General features: G+C 43.8%; 1 protein-coding gene across 1 annotated transcript in view; it reads right to left on the bottom strand.

Moving 5' to 3' along the window:
- PCYT1B (phosphate cytidylyltransferase 1B, choline) overlaps positions 1-20,028 on the bottom strand; it is a 31,136-nt gene extending 11,108 nt beyond the window's left edge. The window contains exons 1-4 of the mRNA XM_086608859.1: positions 19,912-20,028; positions 5,566-5,665; positions 4,056-4,172; positions 721-872 (exon numbers count right to left, since the gene is read on the bottom strand). Of these exons, the coding sequence (XP_086464985.1) occupies positions 721-872; positions 4,056-4,172; positions 5,566-5,665; positions 19,912-20,028 (486 nt within the window). The remainder of the gene's footprint in view (positions 1-720; positions 873-4,055; positions 4,173-5,565; positions 5,666-19,911) is intronic.
- Between the last annotated feature and the right edge of the window lie 1,840 nt (positions 20,029-21,868).

The raw sequence follows: 21,868 nt of genomic DNA, 5'->3' as shown, positions 1-21,868 counted from the left end.
CATTGCTCTGGTTGGCTCTGGGTCATCTTCTGTACAAAACCTAAGACACCCGTTCCTGCTTTTATTGCTACTGGAAGAGCTAAGCCAAACGGCAAAACCTTGGCTTTCAAAATCACGGAGGCAGGATTACTGATTTTGCCTCCTCAGGGCTGTGTGTATATACATGTATACCTAGTAGTACCATGCTGTCCTTTCGTCACTCAGTGACGTGGGCACTAAAATACACCCTAGTTAATTATGCTTTTGTTAAGATTTATATATATTGCAAGACAGTCATTAGCATGTAAGAAATTCCATCCTGCCTTTCAGAGGGCACATGACGTTTTTACATATTTCTGGCCAATTATTGCACTTTTTGACATCAATATGAAATGTGCCTTTAATGCAGGACTTTAACAGGACTTCAGTCACTATATGATAACCTTTCTGATTCATGATCTCCTTTACTGAAAGTCAATTTGTGAATAATTCTTCAGTGTTATTTTGCCATTCAAAAATCCCACTATAGAAATCATCTCAGCATATAAAGAAAAAAAGGGCAAGACAAATATAACATTTTCTGACAAAGATGGATGCAAGCAATGCCATGTATCTACTTACAGTGGCTGGAATTAACCGAATTAAAGAATTTGCTCCAGCTAATAGAATTTCACCAACTTGCTGTTTATGCTCAACTGTCAGTCTACAAAGGGGAAGGGAGGAGTAAGAGGAGAAATGTACCTTATGTTTTTCAAGGAACTCGGGTGTCAGTGTCCAGGGTGCATCTCTGATGACCTCATCCACGTAACGGCAGTGTCTGAGGGCTTCATATCGCTCAGTTTCATTCATCACAGTGAAGCCTTTGAATTTGTGAGTTAAATCATCACTGCAAACTAAAATATGGAAGCATCAACAAAACGGTTACACACTCAGTAGAATTAGCATAACCAGCAGTTATTTATTTCCTGATAATTTCATTAAGCACTTAGTTATTCGCTTAACTAATTTTGGGGTGTTCCAGGGCACCTAAGAGTTCCACTTAGGGTTCCAGGTTCAACCATAGATTTCTGAGAGACCTTTCCCTTTCTAGAGCTGCAGTCAGAGCCCAAGTGAGATACTGTAGGATGTCTCAGCTGGTACAGTATGCACATGTTGAGGCAACACAATCCCAGGGATTTCACAGGCTGTGACATTTCAGGGGTGATGGCCAATGCTTTAAAAACTATCAAAAAGTGCTGTGTCGGCAATCACAGAGTGCTGGCAAACTTCATGTATCACAAAATGGTCAAGGTGGGAAGGTACCACTGGACACCACCTAATCCAACCCTCCTCCTCACAGCAGGGTCAACTACAGCAGGTTGCTCAGGGCCATGTCCAGTTGAGTTTCCAAAGATGGAGACCCCTCAGCCTCTCTGGGCCTCCCGTTCCCACTTTTTGTTCTTATGTGAACAATGCTCTAAATGATGAACTTGCCAACAAAGCTCTAAATTGCAGCAGAAGTTTCTCACTAAATAAACACTGATGGAAAACAAGTCAAGGCAGATTTCATAGGAATCTGTCTCTGAATTTAGCTTTGAGTTCAGCAGGTTTCACAGAAAGATAACTAAGGCTTGTGCCATGTTCAATGAAGGAGAAAGTCCCATTGAAAGGACCGGGAGAAGCCACATGCTGTAGTGGAATGAGCAAGTCCAGAAATCCTGCATCTTTAGCTCTGGATGTCACATTGCTTTTAAAATGAGAAGAGGCACCACCTATGTTACCAGAGGACTATAAAAGTTAGGTATTATCTTTCTACCCACATAACATTGCGTAAAACACGGTGGCCCATCCCCACAACGGTAACTAACTCTCTCCAGCATCATAACTATGACAGTAATTTGACACCCCACATGGAATAACGTGGTATTCATTTATAGCTGAGTTGACAGTGGTTGTCCTTCACCACAGGTCAAACCCGTGCCTTTGGATCTCGCTTGTCTGTGACACCAGGACAAATAGTATATGTACCTGACAAGTGATAAATGCAATGTTATTAGTGCTGCAGGGGAAGTGTGAGAGCAGCCCTACAGCTGCTGCTTCTTTCTAATTTGAAAACATCAACCTATCAGGCCAGGTGCTGGCAAAGATGCAGTCTTTTTTTGTAAGATCTAAAATGGATGTTCTCGCTGTGATGGTCGTTAAAGGTCCTTAAAGTAGGCAAAATGTAGGAAGGCTTAGATAGCCCTGGAGTTTGTGCAAAATTCAAAGCCAGATAATAATACACATACGAATTTCAGCTAGCAAAAGGCTACTCTATCCTATTATGTCATTTCTGAGGCCTGCTGACAAGAAATTTAATGGAGATCAAAGCACTTTCAGTAGAAAGATCCCTTCTGAGATTGTATTTATATTTATTTACAGCCTTTATGTCATCTTAAAGCTACTCTCTCCTGGAAGAAAGGGTCTACTAAATTTATTGGAAAATAGTAATTTTTGCTTGAATTCTGTAAAAAGGTTTGATTTTCTTTTTTGATTACTGTTAGTTCATGTACAGTGCAGGCATAATATCTCTGTATTTCCTTTGATTCTGTCATCCTGCTCTAATGACTAATTTGGGAAGGTATAAACATCTATTTTAAAAAAAAATATAATCTTAGCTCCAAATAATTGTCTTCACAATGAGAAATGAAAGGGCTTGGTTGTGGTGCCCACAAAGACACACGACACCAGTGCTTTTGCAGCACAAATTGTATGTGGGTGTGGAAAGGTGCCCATTTTTTTAACATGCTGAGATGTAGTGCCTTGCTGGGAAAAGGTGCTGATGAGTGCTGGCTGCTTTGTCCTTCACTCCAAAAATAAGGGCAAAGTGAAGCTATGCCATGAATTTCAAAGGAGCCCAGAGTTCCTTCCCTGATCTGGGACACCACCCATTCCTTTAAAAGCAACAACAAAAGCTACATAACTGGCATTTTTTTAAGCCTCAGAGTCTTGCACCTCCATTTGCTTCTTCTGTAAGCTATCTGGCTCAGCAGGAAAACAAGACAGTCTTAAATGTTTCCTTCATAACAAAGGGACATCTGCTTTCCCTCCCAGGAAGCTCTATGGAAATTGCCACAATTCATAAACTTAAGAGTAAAACCAGAAAGTGTGTTCATAAGGAGATTTTGCTTTTCCTCTATGTTGGGTCTTTTTCCCCCCCCCCCTTTCAACTGATTGGGACAAAGATGTAAAATAATGCATCTTATAAAGTGTCTGAAGGTTGCATTCACGTTTGCTTTATCATCATTGCTACATCAACGATGCTGTAGCATCATTGAGCATTTGAGCAGCTGAAGGTTGCTGTGAAATGTTCGTGCGAAGCATACCTCAAAACCAAAGATGCAGGGAAACTAGAACCAAAATGCATTTTTATGAGGCCTCACGAGAACAGGGCTTGCACAGCCAGCTAGGCAGGAAACAGCCACCCTCCAGTGACCCCTCAGGCATGTGCCAACTGCTGAATAGCTGTTAGCCAGCTGCACAGCCAAAAAAGAGAAGATATTCATAGCAAAAAACTGATAAGAAAGTAACCTGCCCGGGGACACTTGTGAGCTGAAAACTACATTCAAATCCTGACCTACATTTGGTTCTCCAATGATAATGGGCCAGATTTAGCTTCTCTGCTGATGTTGAAGGCTGGGTCTGCACACACAGTACTGACCTGGCAGCCAGGGGCCGTGGGCTGTGCCTAGCTGGCGGGGTGACCGAGGAGCCAGAAATAAATGAGCGGCTGATCTCATTCACTCATCTCCATCTCCGAAGAATTTTGAGTGAATAACTCAAAGAGGTAAATTATTCATATGGAGCTATTCTAAGCTCAGAGTCATGCAGGCACCTGCTTTAACTAGAATAGGAATTGGGCCTGTGCTGCTGAGGGCAGAATTTGACTTTTACTTTAATTGATGCAATTGTGAGATGTAATACAAGGCAAATCGCCTCTCGAAAGCCCCCAGAGTGAAAGCAGCATTCAAAGTCATAGTGTATAAACAGCTGGGGGTGCAAGCACGGCAATAACTCTGATACTGAAGCACAGAAGCAATAAATAACTCTGATCTTACCTCCTACTAATAAGTAGCTATTTGGGAATAGAGTTTTGGCTTGCATAAGAGCTCTAGCATGGCCAGAGTGGAAGAGGTCAAATATCCCATCTGCATATACTCTGACAGGTCTGTCAACTGTGGAGAAAGAAACACAACAGTGACTTTTCAGTCCCAAAACAAGTTGCACTTAATTCTACTGGACAGGTTTTTGTTCCCTGGTCAGGTGATTGTGCAGATTTACCCCCGGTTCCGATGTTCAAAATGCACCATGGGTGAACTTGCAGTGCTTTATCTTGCTCATTACTTGTTCTTCTCTGTACTCTCTGCTGTTTTCTCTCAGACTTAGCCTATTTATTATCATCCATCATCCCCGTTTTCTAATTTAGCAAAAATGTCATCTTCCTGCCTCATTCGGAGTTCCACCATATGTCTTGTTCTTTTCTCTCTGCCTTTCTAATCAGTTCTGCCTTCTGGATTTTTTAAATTTTTTTCCTTCTTTTTTTTCCTATCATCTCCCTTTTCCTTCCCTCTGGTCTGTGGCTTTCTTTTTTTCACAGTTTACCACTGTAAAAATGTATTGCTTACCTCTTCCACACAAATCTTTCACTTCCCTTTTTTCCTACTTCCCCCAAGCTCTTCTCTCTAACAAGCCTATAATTTATTTTTCCTACCATCCTCCGGCTATCACCCTTACAACTTTTCTTTTTTGTATGACATCTTCAGCAGCAGCCTCCAGACAGAAAAAGGATTTGCTTTACCAAATGACATGCCTGACAGCTGTGCCACCTCCAAGCAAAAGGACAGCAGAGATGAGAGCAACAGAGCTCCAACCACCATGGACTGTGCTTCAGTGCTACAGAGAGATGTCTCTGCTGTCTGGACATCCAATGGTCCATGGGAGAACATTGTTCCTTGCAGAACTGACTGGAAAGCTGCGGCTTAACCCTATAAAGTGTACGTACTTTAAAAGTTTATTTTAAATAAGTAAAAAAAAGGCTTTTTAAAAATAATCTCTTTGAATTTAGGGAGGCCAAAGTATGTATTTGGGCCTTGGTGTGAAATCGTCCTGTTTCCCCAGCCCAATCACAAACATCCGGATGAAGAAATCAGGCATGGATTCTTGGCAAAGGGCAAATAGCCTTTAAGGCCACTTAAACTGATCAACAAGATCATCAGTGAAATAAGAGTTTTACAGCATACAGAGGCAGTACAGGAAGAGAATCCAGAAGGTAGCCTCTACACAACACAATTTGCAGGCTGGCTGGAGTGGGCTGGCAAGCCTTCCTTCTGACCAACATGCAGACATCCAGGAAAACATCGAACTCGAAATGTTTTCTCTTGTTTCTCTAACAGAAGATAATGGTCCTGTAGTTGCTGATTTCTTCCCCATTATCTGACAGCACCAGATACCAGGCTAGCCTTTCTGCTTCCAAGTAGAAGGCACAAGTGAGCACTGACAGATGTTTGTAAGGGTGAGCCTGTGCTTTAGGACCATCCATGGTTCTGCTGATGTAGCTGTCTGACATACCTGGTGTTCCCAGGCGGGCTTGTGCAATGGTTAGCTTCTCATGGGGGGCTTGGCACTGACAGCTTGTTTCATCTGCAAATGGAGCCGGTGCCGTCAGAGTCTGGAAGGAGAAAAAAACACAAAGAAAGTATTTTTTTTCCATCAAGTAGTTAAAAAAGAACCATTTAACTGTGGCACGATGCTGTAACCAGGCTTAATGTTAGTTTGTTCTCTGGGGATTTTTGCTTTTTGGTCAGCTCTAAGCATACACAATTCACACAAGGTAAAATGATGAGAAAAATAAAGCTTTCCAAACACATCACGCAATCTAATTCTTTGTCTCTGTTAAGAAGCTCAAGCGTTTTTGAGGTTGGTGTAGGTACATAATTTTTCTGTTTGCAGAACAAAGTCAGGTTTGATGGCCCAAGCAGCTTAATCCTTGGTTTGGTGTCAATGACTCCAAAGGCCCAAGATGCAAAATGTATTCTGCTAGCTGTAAATAATAGCTGGAAACAGTAATTGGGATTTAGAAAGCTGCAGATGAGCCACCTCTTCACAAGCACCAGTTCCTTCCACTGACATCAGTGGAGATAACTGGGACTACAGGTTGTTCTGTTGTTTTTTTTTTTAATCAGAATCTTGTATAATTTTGAGGAGCCATTCAAAATAAACACAAGAATACAACCAGACGTCCCACCTAACTAGAGCTAACTGAACTGCAACTCCTTTCTCTGGCCTGACACATACTGTAACAGCACTAAAATGCTCTAACTGTGATCAGAGCACCACGAGGGTACTTGCTCTGAAGAGCTTATAACCTAAAGATATAAGAGAGAGTGAGAATGTGTGAAGAATGACGCGGCATTATCTGTTAGGAAACTTGATTAAAGAAACTATTTTCTGCCCATGCCTATATAGGAAGTTACCAGTGATCAGAACTTCCGATACTTATTATCTGCCATATGATCTGATATGAAAAAACAGACTTCTACTGCACTTGGCTTGAAATCTTTATGAAATCATAGCTGAGTTTTGGTTTGCTTCGTTTTCATGAGATGAGGTGGTGGTTGAGACAAGCTGAAGGAAATCTATCACCTACTTTGCCTCCACCATGATTTAGCTGGGACCTCGTGCCCTTACAGCTGTGGCTTGATTGGATTTTGACAGTGACCACTTGTGTGATGTTCAGTTTGAGCACCCAGGGTTGATCATAACAGAATCTCTCTTCCCCTTTATACTTGTTTTCAGCTTTTAGATGCTGAATGCTTAATTACTGAGCATTTATTTTCTTTAGCCTCCCTGAGACACTTTAAGACATGTCATGCCTAACTGCTGCTGACCTCTGGGCTCACTAGCTTGTTGCATGGAAAGCTCAGAGGACAGTACTAACACAGCAACAAAGACTTAAAGATTCATATTCAGCTCTTTATGCTGATTTAATATTCATTTTGTTTACCAAAAGCCCTAAAATTTTATGTAGATTTTTTTTTTCCCTTCCATTTTTCTTTCCTTTTTTTTTTATAATCTCAAATGTTGCAGGAAATCATTATCATTAGTATTTTTGTGATTAAAATCATGGCATATCTGCACAGACAAGGTTAAAAATGGAGAAATTATGACCAAGTCCAAGTTTCTGTCTGTGTTTCATGGATGAGAACTGTTCATCGGGCCACCCACGCTGCACAGTGTAGAGCATTACACATAATCATACTGTGCCAGCTCCTTCCTTTATTTTCTAAATACTGTCTTTTTGCTTCTGGCTTTGCGATTGCTGTGTGCTAACCTGTCTTTTTATCTCCAAGCAAGGTCAAGTTACACGGCAGCCCATACAGCCCAGTTCCCACTGGGATAAAGAGGAAAGCAGAAATGTTAAAACAATAATGGCTATGGTCTGAGGCCTGCAACTGGTAATCAGATCCTAGCTTGGCAGAGGCTGTTTCCCAGGAGATTATTTGAAGAAAATAGGCCTGGTTTGCAGGAAGATATCTCTTCCCCCCCAGGCACTCACAATGGTGCGTTTCATCCATGTAAACGCCTTTGCAACACCAAGATTTTTCCTTCTCTCTCCGCTCAATGGAGAACAACCTCTATTAGCTTCCTATCGGTCCAGCTTTTGTGAACGCTCATCATTAAAGCTCGCTTTATGGCTGAGGGGTTAGAACAAGACCTGCCAACATTCCTACTACTCTGTGACCTCTCAGTCACTGGATATGAAAATACATTAAATACAATAGATTAAAATCAGCCATAGACTATCAAAGCCACATAGAGAAATGCATAAATACCATGTGCTGACAGATCAAAGGAAATACAGCAACAGCTTCCCAATGAGTATCCAATGCTATTTCATTTTATCTGGCCTAGAAAAAATGTTGCAGAGCTTAGCAAAAACATCTTATGAGTAAAATGAGGCGAGACCATTTGGTTTGTATATAAAAGCACAAGATAAAATATTTCAAGTACTGATAAAAAACCAGAAATAATTTATCAAACCTTTCAGTTTGTATATAATTGCTTGTATTCTTTCTAGTTTCTTGTCAGTAATAACTAGAACTGGGAGAAGGGAGCAAGTGATTTATACAGCAGCTTTTTCATTTTGGTTAATCCATTAAAGTAGTTTTAGAAGTTTGCTATAGTTTTGCCAATAATCTGATGGTTAGACAAAGACTTTGTGCAAACATACTTCCGTCTTTCTCTGACAGATCTTTCCTTTGATCTGTGCCTTCATTATTTTCTAGGCATTTACATTTTGCGATTAGTCAAGCAAGTCAAGTTAGCCTTGCATTTTGGACCTAGGTAAGCTTCTGAGATCTGCACCATCCTGTAGCGGGGTGCTCTGTAGCCTAAGTGTGAGTTCAGTGCTGAATTATCTCATTTTGTTTGTTCAGCACCTGCCTGCTCCTTCTTATTATTTGATATTCTTTTACTAGAAGCTTCAGTAAATTCATCCGTAGCCACCTATTCCCTGCCTCTCTCTTTTCTCCCTTCAGTCACGTTTTACTGGCTGAAGAGCTTTACCTCATTTATTTGTTCCTTGTATGGAAGCTGGTCCATAACTTTGACTGTTTTTGTTGCCCTTCTTTGTTAACTGCAAGGTGGTTTCTATAGTGTTTGAACTGACAACTCTTCTAGTTTCTAGAGCTTTAATAGCTAGGAATAGAAAATTATTTACATGGTGCTCACACTTTGCGGTCATGTTTGATGACATAAGCACCTTATACCTGGTGTCAGCAGGGAGACCTTACTTTCACTTAAGCAGTCCAAATGCCATATCGTTACTGTATTATTAATACGTGGTGTCTAAAGAAAGCATATTACATGTCATAAATGGAGAAGTTATTGTAATATTAGGACTTGTTAATGATATTTACTTCAGAAGATATTAAAAAACTCTTGCAATGCAAGTCCTATTTCCTGGGAATGAAGACGCTGCATTCGATTATAATTAAATTCACTTCCTAAAAATGAACATACACAAAAATGTCTTATCCAACAACACTTGCACATCAGAAGCCATTCATTTAATGAAAAGCTTAAATAGTGCCTTACTTCCGTTCTCACAATTTTGCAAAATAACTGAATGATGCTCAGTAAACTTCAGGACATTAAAAGACGGAAGGTAGGTAAAGAGAGGCTTCCTAGCAAACACCTCACAGCTCCATTTGCACCCAGTATCATCTATGTAACCTCCATGAGACAGTAGCCCAGAGAGGAGAGTACAGTGTGGTAGGCAGCCCTGAGCTGGTTCTGGGGCTGGGATACTTTATAAAGAGACCCTACGTGACAGCTAGAAGCAGCTTATTTTCAGGTGTATCTTGATGCTGCCTTTTTATTATCACTCTTCATAGTCTCTTAGGCTCCTGTAGCCATTTAACTTAGCTGCTAGTCAGCAGATAAACATTCATGGCTTATGTTTCCAAAGGATTAAAAGGAAAGTGGTTGGTGATTTGTAGAGGAACAGGAGTCGTACCACTGAAATAACAGTGGTCAAAAGCACAAGCACCTCCACACCCTCTCTTTTATTTACAGCCTTTAATAGAAAATAATTAGTTGTGTTATTGTTTGCTTGTTTTCTGTATGGTTGATTGTTGGATTGGTTTTTTTACACAGCAGCAAGGAAGACAGAAATATTTTTTGAAATGGGCAAATCTGTGCCATAGCACATCTGCCATTATAACTCTGCCTGCAGGGTAATTGCACGCAACATATGCTAACGGAAGGAGCTACTCTTTTTCTTTTTTCTTTTATTTTTTTTCCTTTTTTTTGACTTGCACAGCTACACTACCTCCCTCACCACATGACACAGATGAAAACGTTGTCCTCTTGGCAGAGAGAATAGTCGTATTGTCATCTAAGATTTTGCCATCAACAAAGGTCTAAGAAAATTTCAGATCAGGAACCGGTACAGCTACACAAGAAAAACTTGGTTGAGCAGGCTGGGCCTGTGCTTATGAAACAATTAGGCTGGCAGGCAAATTCTGTGGGAGGTCTGATGCTGTAATCTCCTTTTATCTCAGAGGCAGTATTTAAAACAGATAACTGATTTCACTGGAACAAATCAAGTGGGTAATATCTACTCATATGAGGAAAGATTATTTTGGGAACCTGCTTCTGATGTTGGCAAACAATAATTACAGAGAAGGAAACACTAACATCAGTTTCAAGGAACATTTAAGAGAAAAACACTATCAAAACTCTTAAGAAGGAACTAAAAATATATGCTGAGTTTCTGAAGTGTGAATACCCTTTGCAAGTGGAAAGACCATGTGAAGGACTACCAAGGTCTTCTTGTAGAGGTTCAAAGGGTGAACACTGTGAAAAATGAAATCATCTTGTCTCATGTATTACCTTTAGTAACCTTGACCTAAACAGGTAAATTTATGAGCATTTAAGTTGTAATAGAAAGTTACTGGTGTGTGCCTCCAGGTAAACTTTTCACAAACAGTTCCAATACTTACGCATGTATCAAAAGAAAATCTAGCCTGTTCTCCCACAGTTCTGCTGACTCAGGGAGGCAGATGTAAACTTTTTAGTTTATTGTTTTTTGGGCACAGATTTGCCCATTTCAAAAAATATTTCTGTCTTCCTTGCTGCTGTGTAAAAAAACCAACCCAACAATCAACCATACAGAAAACAAGCAAACAATAACACAATAGGGCAAACTAACCTAATAAAAACAATAACTTAAAAAAAAATAATCTCTTTGCAAGAATTCCAAATTGCCTTATTCTCAGTTGCTTTTTCTGGGCTTTATCTTCAATCAAATATACTTTGCTTGTCATTAGCATTAAGTCAGTAACAATTAAGTGCAAAATGAAATTACAAATTGAAGATATAATAGAGGAAACGCAGCTTCCACTGCCTTCTGAAGAAGCACAGAAGATATATACATGTACAGATTCATAGATTATGAAACTAGAACAACTGTTATATATAATCTAGTCTAATATTTGCAAAAGGCCAAAGAATTTTGTGACAAGATTCCTGTGTGACAGCAATGACTTTCAACTGAACTTGAACACATTATTTAGAAAATAAAATCCATCCCAGAGGTAGGATGGGCCCCAAGTCAAGCAGAGCTCAAGCAAAAGAACTGCCAATGAAGCACCTCAATCTCCATGAAAACCAGCTGGAAAAGAAATGTGACCCTTGGCAGTTTACCTATCTGAGCCCACTCCCCTGGCACGGCTGGAAGGAGCACTGCATCCAGGTGACCCAGGTAGGACTCATTGAAAGAATAACCTGCAACTAAAGCAGTGTGCAGCCTGTGAGCCTAGAGGTCCTCCTGTCCTGATGGCTACAGACTTAGCCAAGCCATCAGATGTCCCGGCACTGAGGAGGGATATGCAGAATTTCAGAATAAAGTATGCGGCTCCTTCAACAGGGCATTGGCTACAAGATGGCAGCCTGCAGATGCCATCACAAAACGAGGATGTTGCAATGGGACAGCAGAATCAAACTGCCCTCAGTGCATTTGCAATTAAAAGCTGAATGGCAGGTGTTCGGTGGCCCATGAGTAATGCTGAGGGTTGGTCAAGGTCAATAGACCAAAGAATGCGTAACCATTGCTCAAATGCCACTCAGTGTTTTATTGATCAATCCAAAACTGGAGATACCGTCAGTTCGTATTTTTTCCTAATGCCCATTTTGTTTTATTTGTACATTAGTCTACACAGCTGATGTATGCCTAAAAGGACCTAACTTCAGCTTTAACATAGGCAACGGTTTATCTACTGAAATTGACTGAGTTATAGCTCAGTACAAAGCATTTCATACTGTCCCACACGACATCCTTGTCTCTAAACTGGAGAGATATGGATTTGACGGATGGACTACTTGGTAGATAAGGATTGGCTGGATGGTCGCACTCAAAGAGTTGTGGTCAACGGTTCAATGTCCAAGTGGAGGCCAGTGATCCTCAGGGGTCAGTGTTCCTCAGGGGTCAGTACTGGGGCCAGTGCTATTTAACATCTTTGTTGGCAACATGGACAGTGGGATCGAGTGCACCCTCAGGAAGTTTGCAGATGACACCAATCTGTGTGGTGTTGTGGACACACTGGAGGGAAGGGATGCCATCCAGAGGGATCTTGACAGGCTGGAGAGGTGGGCCTGTGAGAACCTCATGAAGTTCAACAAGGCCAAGTGCAAGGTCCTGCACGTGGGTCAGGGCAAGCACAAGCACAAGTACAGGCTGGGCAGAGAATGGATTGAGAGTAGCACAGAGGAAAAGGACTTGGGAGTGCTGGTGGATGAGAAGCTCAACATGAGCCGGCAATGTGCGTTGGGAGCCCAGAAAGCCAACCGTGTCCTGGGCTGCATCCAAAGAAGCGTGGCCAGCAGGTCGAGGGAGGTGATTCTGCCCCTCTGCTCTGCCCTCCTGAGATCCCACCTGGAATACTGCATTCAGCTCTGGAGTCCCCAGCACAAGAAGGACATGGAGCTGCTGGAGCGGGTCCAGAGGAGGGCCACGAAGATGATCCGAGGCCTGAAGCACCTCTGCTATGAAGACAGGCTGAGAGAGTTGGGGCTGTTCAGCCTGGAGAAGAGAAGGCTCCGGGGTGATCTTATAGCAGCCTTCCAGTACCTAAAGGGGGCCTACAGGAAAGCTGGAGAGGGACTTTTTACAAGGGCGTGTAGTGATAGGACAAGGGGCAATGGCTTTAAACTGAAAGAGGGCAGATTTAGATTAGATCTAAGGAAGAAATTTTTCACTCAGAGGGTGGTGAGGCACTAGAACAGGTTGCCCAGAGAAATTGTGGCTGCCCCATCCCTGGAGGTGTTCAAGGCCAGGTTGGGTGAGGCTTTGGGCAACCTGGTGTAGTGGAGGGTTTCCCTGCCCATGGCAGGGGGGTGGGAACTAGATGATCTTTGAGGTGCCTTCCAACCCAAACCATTCTATGATTCTATGATTCTATGATTCTATGATTCTATGATTCTATGATTCTATAGCTAAGACATCAGGCAAATTTCGCCCAGTATTCAATCTCTACTTGTGCTTCTACATAAAAATACTTAACGTCTATGAATTATTTCATGTCAGACATAGGACAGCATTTTGCATAAAACACTACTGAAAACAGAGCTATGTTGAAGCAAAAGAAACCTCATTTTTTCCTCCCGTGCAGAAGGCACGTACTCTCTGCAGTTCCCCAGCTGGCATGCAGAAGCACCCTGGGAAGAACTATTTTCCCATAGGGAGTGGACTGAGTGTCTCCACCAGATCCCTGATTCATCCAGGGCCTTTCACAAGAACTTTTCACCTTGTGGCATCTGTCTACATGTGTGTAGGAAAGAAAAGCAGATTAAGTGGAAACAAAGGTATAAGCACATATTGCAACACACTGTTTGGCTGCATGGAGTGTCTGTGCGCAATCCTGGACGTGTGGTTACACACAACACATACTTCTTGCCCATGCAGTTAGTATTTGGCTCCTAATTCTGTATTTCTTCTGCGACACATCCATGTATGTGTTTGGTTTCTTTTTACATTCTATACATATGTTATCATGTTGTATATGTTTTTGAGGAGAGGGCAGAGAGAATCTATTTACAATGGGTTTCTACTCCTATTTTAAAGATATAATACAAACCTTCTTAGTAACAACAGCACAGTTTAAGAAATTGGTAATATTCCCCTAATGAAAACTGCTTCTAAAATAGCATTGCATATACACATTTGCAAGCAATGAATATGATACATGGAATGTCATGTTCACTCCATGTGTTTATGTGTCATTTGTGAATCCTGCAAAAAATATCTGTAGCTCTGTATATCTGACAAATACGTATTGGAACATGTTTTTGCAGAGACTATGGCATTTCGGAATGTATACCAACAACATATCCTTTCACGTAGTGGAGGGAAATCACAGCAGATTTTTGGTGTCTACAGGCAATTTTAGGGTTTTTTGGAAGTATGGCAAAGATTGCTACATGTCCCCAAGCACCAACCACATTTCATGTGTTTTTATGGGTTTGTCCTTTTATGTAGTAGTCAACATTTATGAAAACTAAAATTAATCCAGAGCAGATATCAAACTTGTGAAGGACTAGAAAGATATTTGGTCAAATAAAGTAATTTTGGGTTCCTCAAATGTAAAGCTGTTTACAAATATATTTATGCTTAGTTCCACTTTGAAGCAAACAGATGGCAGACCCCCTAAGTCATAACATCACGTGAGAGAGAAACAGATGTATGGGACACTTTTTAACCACACTAAAAGCTCTTAAATTCATTATTAGCTCCTCTGATTAAAATGGCATATACCTTTCAGTGATACTGGAAAGATAAATATGAAGCTCATGAAAATAAAATACCTGAAATAATTCTAGAGGTTGCATCAGACCCTTTCAAAACTCTGTTTGCAAATACAAAGCGAGTAAGGCATCCAGGGATGAAAATATAGGAATCCAAGGCATGCACACTTTCCTTGAAATTATTTCAAATTTCGTGCTTAACATTTCACTGCTTAACAGCAGCAACAGGAAAATTGTCTAAAGGAGTGTAGTGCCCTCTTAAACCATTATAAAGCTCCAGTGAGTGAAAGTACTGAAACATTCTCCTCTACCCTTCAGTAAAAGAAAAAAAAGGAAAAGTGTTTTCCAAATATACTTTAATAATTTGAAAACATGAATTAATGTACTCTTGTTTCTTCCAAAAAATCAATAAAATAAACAAAATGTCTAAAGCAGGTAATATCTAAAATGACATGAGAGCTTGTACCTGAGTCTTATAGCGAGTCCAAACAAGGGCGACTAAACTGGTCAAGGGGCAGGAAAATAAAACTTATGAGGAGCAGCTAAGGGAGTTGGGGCTGTTTAGCCTGGAGAAGAGGAGGCTGAGGGGAGACCTGATTACAGCCTACAAATACTTGAGAAGGGATGGTGGGGAGGTGGGGGAAGGGCTCTTTACATTAGTGATGGGTGATAGGACAAGAGGAAATGGGTATAAGCTTAGTCAGGGGAGATTCAGGTTGGATGTTAGGAAGTATTTCTTCTCTGAAAGGGTTGTCAGCCACTGGAATAGGCTGCCCAGGGAGGTGGTTGAGTCCCCATCCCTGGATGTGTTTAAGAATAGGGTGGATGATCTACTTAGGGATATGGTTTAATGGGGATTAGGGACAGTTGGACTCGATGATCTCTAAGGTCTTTTCCAACCTAGAAATCTATGAATCTATGAATCTATGAATCTATTCTCCAAAGTATTGTAGATTCAGTGGCCTCAAGATATTTGATAACTAATTCCTATTGAACTGTAAAAGTCCATAGCTTCTGAATCTCAAGACAAGGCAGCAGAAGTAAATTCTGGCTTGGGAGCAGGCACTGGGATTGACACAGTGAACCTCACATGGCCCTGATGCTTACAGTGCCTTGGCAGAACGTGTTTTATCTGCCATATGGATAGGTCCTAAGTCTCCAGCTAGTCTGTCCTTGCAACGGTGATGCTAACAAGAAAAAACTAGTTGGGTACTTTCCACACAGGGACCTGATGCTCCTCCCTGCACAGGAAAATGGGATCTGGCCATAGCTTGGGTTGCCTGAGAATAGGTGTCTGATGGTAGCATGAATGTCACATAACCACGATCTCAGGAATAGCTCAGTATTCCTGGGATCACATTGCCAAGGACAGAGCAGACACAGCAAAAAGGAGCTATCTGCTTCTCTATGTCATCTTGAAGACAGACTCGCTTTACTTTAAATGCATGAAAACTGCTGCTTAATTCCTGCCTGCCCCTGTACCCACCAACCTCCTCACAAGCACAGCCCAAACTAACCACCCACCTGTCTACTCCCTCTCCTCCCTTGTAGTTCACCTTGGCTAATTCAGGTGTTTTTCTGCTCATATCGTTTCTTAAGGTTCCTTAAGTTGTGCCTGACTTTCCCTATGTGTTGCATAAGAGCCTGTATTCCTGATTCGGGCTCAATCCTACATTAGACTCAAAGCACAATGAGGTAGGTACTGTGATGGAAAGGTACATTTCATTGCCCGGCATTCCCTCAGCTGACCTAAACCCTAAGGGCTTCAGCCAGTTTTGAAAATTAGACATCAGTACCCAGGTCCCAACAGTACTATCCCAAATGTTCCCACTGAGGCCTGTGTTGGATAACAGAGATGTGAAAAATGAGGAAAAGCAGCTCTCAGTGTGTTCAGGGGAAAGATGAGACCAAGCAGTAGGTTTTGAAGTTCGTTTTCACGTAAGTTTCGATGTGTATTCGGTTTTGCTTTACCTGCAGCACTGTCGTTATAAATTGCCATTGTTTCCTTTTATGAAAGACACTATCTGGAACTGTCTTCCTGAACAAAGTGTGTTGAAACGCCTGTTTGTTTCTTTCAGGGTGAGGATTGGTAACTCTCGAGGTGCACACTGATCCTTCAAGGAGCTGTCCACATGTGGGACCAAAGTCTTGGGGGACCAAAGTCAAACTCTTGACCCCAAGGAACATAAATACTTTATAAAAAAATAAGCTAATTGTTTCACAAGGCTGCGTACTTACTCTTTGGTAATTCCTTCTTTGCTATCTCTGCCATTCAGTCAAACTGAGAGCTTGCCTCGCTTAACAGGTGCTCGCAGGCAAACCCGAACGCTGGGATTCCCAGGCTGAGATCCACAGCCCAGCAGCGGTTTGCAACTTTCTGAAAGTTATCCAGGGGTAATTGCCATACCTGGAATATGTGTCACTATAGGACCAGCAGTGAACAACGAAGGCCTCCAGGACCAAACCATGGGTATCCTAGGGTTTAAGGAGGAGAAGCAATGCTCACTTCAAAAAATGGATGGGACAGTGGGAGATCAGAAAGTGGCCTAACACAGCAGTCTGGTCCAGACGAGAAATGGATAAATGCAAAACTGTACAAACCAGGATTGGAGAAACACTATTTGTGTTTTTTTCTTCTTGACTACAAAACTGCTAAAATCACCACTATGGATAATGCCTGTGACTCTGATTGATTTGTTTCTCTGTTGTACATTGAGACTAAGGTACGTGTGTCACTCTGAGAGAGATTTTCCTGGCATCCAGCTACATGGAAGTTGAGAACACAAAGAAGGCAAAGATTAAGTGAGAGGTGGACCAGGAGAACTGACTGAGACATTAATGCTCATTAATGCTTTAGTTGGTTAAGAAAACCCAAAGAATGTCTTGGGAAAAAAATAATGGCAATTTATATCACAACAGCACTAGGCACTGGAGAACATCAGCTTTCGATACACATTGAAACTTACCTGAGAATCACTTTCCATGGCCCCTGTTTTCCTGCTCTTTGAAGGATACAGGGGTTTTCTTTAATCCTACTGTGACACTTCCTGCCAAGCTAGCAGATTCCATAGCCTAAAATCAGAGGATCTGGTGGCAGATATCCATTACAAATATTCACAGTTTTAAGGCTTTAAATAAATAATTCCTTTTTTTAATGAAAAGGATGACAACAACTGTTTCAGAAAAGAACTCCTTCCCTTTTCATCTTCTAAAAGGAGGGCTCATCCTAAAGCTGTATTTCTTTTCTTAACAAAAATCACCTCCTAAAAATGAGCTTATATTAAGACCTTGAAAGCCCAGAAAATTAGTTTTAGAGCTGTGTAATAACCAATGAGCAGCATTAAAAAGTCATCTGGAACTACCACAGACCTTACTTCCTACCAGTTATATCACTCTGAGGCACCAAAACCATCCTGAGGTCCAGGATAATAAAACGATACTAAAATGTTAACTGAGACACCCTCTTTTATTTATACTAATGAAGTAAGTGACTTGCTTACTGGCCCACCACTGCGCATGCTGCCTTCAAAGGAGTGGTGGGATCAGAGAAATTACTGGAGATCTTAAAAAAGATCTGGTAGGAACTTGATATCCACGTTATTAGATCATCTGTCAAGGGGTGATTCACATCGAGTCTTTGGGACACCAGCTCAGAATTCTTCTCCCTTAAGACATAACTTGATTAGGGCACAAGGAGTGATTCAAGCAAGCATAGTCAAGTACAGTGTATTGCACTGTACTTCAATAGGATTTTTTTTTTTCCCTGAAGATAACATAGGGAATGTTATTTTCATATCTGCTCACTGACAAAATATCACTTTATAAGGACACATTTTCTCTAAATCTCTATTCAAAATGTCTCCATTGTCCATTATTAATTTACTGGTACTCAGGAAGATCTAAAACATCATAATGAATTTGTGTTTTATTCATGTACTCTAGCTGTCACCTTAATTTCCACAGAAATTATACTGGAATGCGTGATACTGTAAATACTGGCATCATATTGTCACTTCTTTCTTTAAAATCTTTTAAAATGTCAAACTACATGGAGTAATATATTCAAACAGGTTGTTATATCTGAGCTTTTGACAGAGAAATCTTAGACAGCCTGTACGAACACACTGCACTAACAACACGTGAGCTAACTTTTCCTATTAAAACCGGTCCAAAAGCCTTCCATGAACAAATTAAGAGTCTTCTTAAAGTTGATTCCAATTATAACCCTAGCAAGCGGAAAACATTAATTTAGGTCAGCTCCAACGACTGTTGCTATTTCTTGTCATAACAGAACAATGTCTCAACTACAGTGTTGAATTTAATTACTGAAGTTTGATGTTTAAATATGTTTTAATTAGGACTATGACTGAATTCTGGTGTTAAATGATCTAATTTCCAGTACTAAACTGTTGCATCAATCATGCATTTTCACACCTTGATGCTGTCTCTGTATTTCTGGGTCTTGCTTCTGTGTGCATATAGGTATTGTTATTATTGCTTTTCTACTACTTTGCCAATGGTGCATACCACATTGGGGAAAGGAGCGATCACTCCTGACAAGAATAATAAAAGGTTTAAACAAAAAGCAAGGAAACATTCCAGTTATTTTAAATTAGCACATGAAAAAAGGGGCAGCTCTCAGTGCCTTAACTCTTGGGTGCAGCAGCCCTTGTAAAGTTGCCTGTGCGATCCGAGGGAGCCTTCCGTCGCTTTTTATCACAGGAGTTTTTTTTTACTATCACTCTCTCGGCTCTCCCTCATCCTCCCGTGCCCCCAAAACCGCAGCTCTCCAAGACTCTTCCTCACACATCCCGAATCGAACAGGAAACTCCTCGCTGGGCTCCGAAGTTGAGAAAAGTGGGATTTCCCACTGCTGGGTGCACCCGGCCTGGCCGAGGGGCTGGCCTGCGGGGCTCGGCAGGACCCGGGAGGGTGGCGGAAGAGGAGGCGGCTGCCGGCCGGGCAGGACGCGCCCGCGAGCCCCGCACGGCGGCACGGCGGGAGGCCGGCACCGGGCACCGCTCCCTGCGGCCGCCTCCTCGGAGCGCGTGTGGAGCGTTCGCGGCTCCTCTGCATTAATCTTTAAAGACATGCAGCTTTTTTTATTGTGATACGGCTTTGCCCAGCCACACGCTCCCCATTACCTGAGCCGATACCGCGGCTTTGTGCTCCGGCTACTTCACGCGAGCCTTTCACAAACGCGGCGGATCTTGCCCCATCATTTCCCAAACGCACCCCTATCCGTCGGGGGCTTAGGGGGATTGGGGGTTTTTTGCTTTTAAAGGCGAAACCGGAAATTCTGCCTAGCTGTCACCGTGCTCCCTCAAGTCCCCACATGACAGCGCACAGCAAGGGCAGTCCGGGCAGGATCCGCGCTCGAAGGTGCGCGGACAGCCCACCCCCACAGCAGCCTTTGCTTTTCCTTTCCCCGCGGAGGCGCGGCGCTACACAAAGGGACCCGCCGTGACACGGCGCTGGGCTCTGCCCCCCCCCCCCCGCCTCCTCTGCCCGCACTCGCCCCCCGCCCCGCGGCCCGGCAACGCCCGGGGAGGCTCGGGCGGGAGGGCCGAGGTGGGGCCGAGCCTCCGCCCGGGGCCGGGCCCAACTCACCAGGCGAGGCTGGGGGCAGGTGTGCTCGAGCTCCTCCATGGCCTCCGAGCGCCGCGCCTCAGAGGGGGATTTCGGGATACCTGTTTCTGACTCAGCATCAGGCGCGAGCACTGGCATGGCCGGCGGCTGCCTCGCCCGCCGCCGCCGCCGCCGCCGCCGCCGCCCGGGCCTGCCCGGTGCGGGGCTCCGCCGTCACGCGAGTGCCCGCCCCGCGGGGGGTCTCCCCGGGAGCCGCCCGGGGGCACGGCCGCCGCGCGTCGCCATGGCAACCGGGCGGCCGCCGCGCCACCGCCCCCTCCGCGCGGGGGACGCCGCGCGCATTTGCATGCCGCCTCCTGGTTGGCTGCCGCCCCGCCGCGCCACCGCGGCCCCCGGCGGCTCCCGGGGCGGCTCCGGCCCCCGCCGCGGTGGCGGGGCCGCTGCGCTGCGCCCCTCCGCTGCCGGGCAGCCCCCTCGGGGCGCCTGCTAAGGTCCCCCAGAGCCGTGTCCTCCCCACGCCGCACCGGGGCGGGGTACGCCCTCCCGAGCGCGGGCACGCCCGGCTTAGTGCCACGCACCGAGTTGTGCCGGAGCGGTGCGGGGATTCGGGAGGCGGAGAGCCGCAGTGGCGTATCCCCCGGCCCCAACCCGTGCACAGCCAGGCCGGGCGCCGCTTCGGTTTACACCTCCCGCGGGCCTGCCGGCCCTGGCCGGCCTCGGCACCTCCCTCGCGGTGACCTGCGGTGAGGTTCGACTCGTTCAAAACGGACCGCGGGAGCGAGGAGAGGCGGGGGGGGGGGGGGGGAGGCGGCGCGGGCGCGCGCGGTGCTGAACGGACAGCTCCGGCCGGCGGCGCCGCCGGTCGACGGCCGTGCGCTCGGCCCGCCCCCCTGGGGAGGGAAAAGATGCTGGGAGCGCCTTTTCGGAGTAAGGCTGAAACGTCTGGGCATCGCCGTGCACTACGTGGTTTTCAATTAGTGATGACGTCAAAAGATTTCGGGGGCAGGGGTGCGTTGCTTTCAGAAACGCTTTTTCACTTCGGCTTGGGCCGAGTGCCCGGGCAATGCTTTTGCAAATTTGCGGTACTGAAGAAACAAAGTTGCTTTTTAGTGAAAGGAATTATAATGCGTAACAGTTTCAGTAAAAACGTCATTCTCTTCTGCCAAGAGGTGGATCAAAGGACACAGTCGTAGTCGCCGTGGTAGCAGCTCGGTGTAAACGCAGCGAAATGTTTCAACCACAGCCAAATTCGCGACAAAGTTCCCAGGCCCTTAGCGAGGAACCTGGCTAATGCCTGGCCAGGAGTCACAACGTCGTCTTCACCACACGCAGCTGTGGCTTCTCTACATGGCTGAAATGAAACAGCTGGCCTTCTTACTCTCAGAGAACACGGGAATATGGTCAAGATAATTTAAAGCCAATGCTCTTTAGAATGGAGAGACTCTGTCGGCTATCATTAAACATGATAGATTCGTTAAGGCTTATTTCAGTAGTACTTAGCTGCGGTGGGCACTGTGAACGTTGCTTTTAAAAATCGAGCTCCATCAAGGGGCACAAACACGTAAGGCCATCCAAAACCACGAGGAGATACAAGAGATTTGTGTGTCGGGACTTGAGAGCTTAATTTCAAATGTCTTACCTTTTGCACGTGTACAAAGGAGGCAGAGTGCAATACAAAAAAAAACCACAAACCATAAACTATGTGAAAGGGAGAGGGGTAGGTAAGTAAAGAAGAGGAGATGCAAAAGAAAGGAGAATGTTAAAAGAAAGAATGAGAGAGAAGCTAAGAAAAAAGGAAAATACATGCCAAAAGAGGTGACTGAGGAAAGAAAACAGGTAGCCAAAACTAACAAAATCTCACAGCTGAATCTTTTTCTCTTAACTAAGTTCCTTTATCAGTTATTCTGCGAGGACTACTCACACATTATGGAAAGCATACTCCAGGGAAATGATTAAACCATGATTAATGCATCACTCT

The sequence above is a fragment of the Tauraco erythrolophus genome, chromosome 1, assembly GCF_009769465.1.
Source record: "Tauraco erythrolophus isolate bTauEry1 chromosome 1, bTauEry1.pri, whole genome shotgun sequence".
NCBI classification, from domain to species: domain Eukaryota; kingdom Metazoa; phylum Chordata; class Aves; order Musophagiformes; family Musophagidae; genus Tauraco; species Tauraco erythrolophus.
This window is presented reverse-complemented; position numbering and strand designations above follow the sequence as displayed.